At 49.1% G+C, this 2,500-nt stretch overlaps 1 protein-coding gene across 1 annotated transcript in view; it reads left to right on the plus strand.

Annotated features, from left to right (window-relative positions):
• Positions 1-2,500, plus strand: part of lama1 (laminin, alpha 1) — a 43,730-nt gene that overhangs the window by 37,472 nt on the left and 3,758 nt on the right. The window contains exons 49-51 of the mRNA XM_030079883.1: positions 80-186; positions 427-610; positions 2,078-2,227. Of these exons, the coding sequence (XP_029935743.1) occupies positions 80-186; positions 427-610; positions 2,078-2,227 (441 nt within the window). The remainder of the gene's footprint in view (positions 1-79; positions 187-426; positions 611-2,077; positions 2,228-2,500) is intronic.

A 2,500-nucleotide genomic window follows, 5' to 3' on the forward strand; every position in this document is an offset into this window, starting at 1 on the left:
ACCCCTCCGCTAACAGCTGCCTGATTGGAGGTTGTTGTTTATTGATTATTGATTCCTGGTTATTGATCTGTGTGTCCAGTGTGCGTCAGAGGCGGAGCCAACCTTCCTGCCAGCAGCCAATCAGTTTGGTTTATCCAGACACAGTCACATGACCTTCAGCATCAACCCCAGCACTGTCCGCAAGAGGTGACACACACACACACACACACACGCACACACACACGCACACACACACACACACATACACACACACGCACACAGACACACACACACACACACACACACACACACGCACACACACACAGCTAATGATCCTCAATTACTAAACTCCTCTCCCTCTTGCTCCTCCTCCCCTTCCTCCCTCTCCTCTTCCTCTCCCTCCCCCTCCTCCTCCTCCCCACCTCCTCCCCCTCCTCCCCCCCTCAGTCTGCAGGTCAGGTTGTCCCTGAGGACCCTGTCCCGGGACGGGCTGCTCCTCCTCTCCTCCTCTCAGATGGATTACGCCGTCCTGCGGCTGGCGGCCGGGCGGCTGCTGATGTCAGCTGACCTCGGCAAAGGCTCCGCCTCCGTCACCTCCTCTGTCGCCGTCAACGATGGACAGTGGCACACTGTGAGGGAACACACACACACACACACTCACACACACACACACACACACACACACACTCACACAAACATACACACACACCAAGAATTTTTTTTTCAGTCAGGGTTCATTCATTCATTCATTCATTCATTCATTCATTCATTCATTCATTCTTCAGTCTCAGGTCTGTGTCTTCAGCGTGTCTTCAGAAGTGTTTCACTGCAGTTGCTATACAACTGTACAGAGCTGCTTGTCACTTTACTCCAATGCCAGTTAAACAGCATAGAGGATATGGATGTCATTATTGACCTGCTCATTGGAATCAGTGGAGACATGCTCACGCACCAGGAAACAGATAAACATTAGGGTGGAGGCCAGGGCCTGGCAACATCAACTTCAAGTTCGTTGCTGATAATTTAACTGCTGGTAAATGTATATACCATACAATTTATTAGGAATAATGCAGCAACAAAATAATTCATTGAGAACTATTTACTCTTCCACCAAGCAATAGCGTATAATCCAGCAAGATAGTGGACAGAATGGTTGCCAAGCAACACAGACGCTGAGGTCGGGTGAAAATCAACAGTCTCTTTCTTCTCCTCACAGCAGCTCTGACAGCAGCCAACAGACCACAGTTTGTTTCAGTCGACGCTTCATTTCTCACAACAAATGTAACGATCAAGTTCCAAATGTATCGATCAAGTTCCAAATGTGTCGATTAAGTTCCAAATGTATCGATTAAGTTCCAAATGTGTCGATTAAGTTCCAAATGTATCGATTAAGTTCCAAATGTGTCGATCAAGTTCCAAATGTAACGATCAAGTTCCAAATGTAACGATCAAGTTCCAAATGTATCGATCAAGTTCCAAATGTAACGATCAAGTTGAGTGCAGAGTAGTTGGTTGCCAGGCAACACTGTGTCTGTTTACAGTGGCGTGGGGATATGTTGTGTTGCGGTCGGCCTCAGAATGCAGCAGGTTACACTGATTTTACAACGGCATGGAACGCGGCTCAGCCAATCACAGTTAAGGATGGGAAGCAGCTGTTTTATAATGAAGCAGTAAGAGAAGCAGTGAGTTCCAGTGATGTGACTCCGCTGGGCGTCGTGCCTTAGAGCCCCTCAGCTGTGAAGTCACTGGAACTCTCTGCTCTAAGGGCCTTATGGCTTAACGAATGTTTCAGCAGCATGGAGCCGGCGAGCGACACAACTCAGGTGGAGAAAAAATATATTTATAAAAAGAAATAGGAATCAACCAGCATTTCTTCAGGGTCTCAACGACTACACACACACACACACACACACACACACACACACACACACACACGGAGAGAATGTACAGGAATGAAGCAGAGCCAATCAGAGAGCAGCAGGTACATTCAGACCCAGGTGTGGCCGCTTGGTGTTGAAGCACCTTTTCCTCCTGAGCTTCACTGCATCATTTCCTCCTGAGTGTTGACAGGAAAACATCATTTCCCATAACCCCCCAGGTCAGCGCGGAGCTCAGCCGCCGCTCCATCTCGGTGTCGGTCGACGGTTCGACGCCGCAGTCAACGTCTGTGAAAGGAAACCAGCTGGACGTCGACGGCACCGTGTACCTGGGAGGACTGCCACACACACACACCGCCAAGAGGATCAACGTAGGTCCCACACACACACACACACACACACACACACACACACACGCACACACACAGCTGTCTAAACGTGGTGTGCTGGAGGTACGGAGCGCTGCACGTTACAACAAGGAAACACAGTTTTTCTGCCTTCTGCTCAAATCAAAATGTAAAATAGTGACAGTACAGGTTTCCCACCTGCAGTCTCATCCTCTCTGGATTAGGGTTAGGATTAGGTAAGGTTCTGCCAGGCTGACCCTGCTCAGCCCAGAGGGTCTCAAAGGTTCTCCTGTTCTG

Source organism: Myripristis murdjan, chromosome 20 (assembly GCF_902150065.1).
Source record: "Myripristis murdjan chromosome 20, fMyrMur1.1, whole genome shotgun sequence".
In the NCBI taxonomy this organism is placed as follows: Eukaryota; Metazoa; Chordata; class Actinopteri; order Holocentriformes; family Holocentridae; genus Myripristis; species Myripristis murdjan.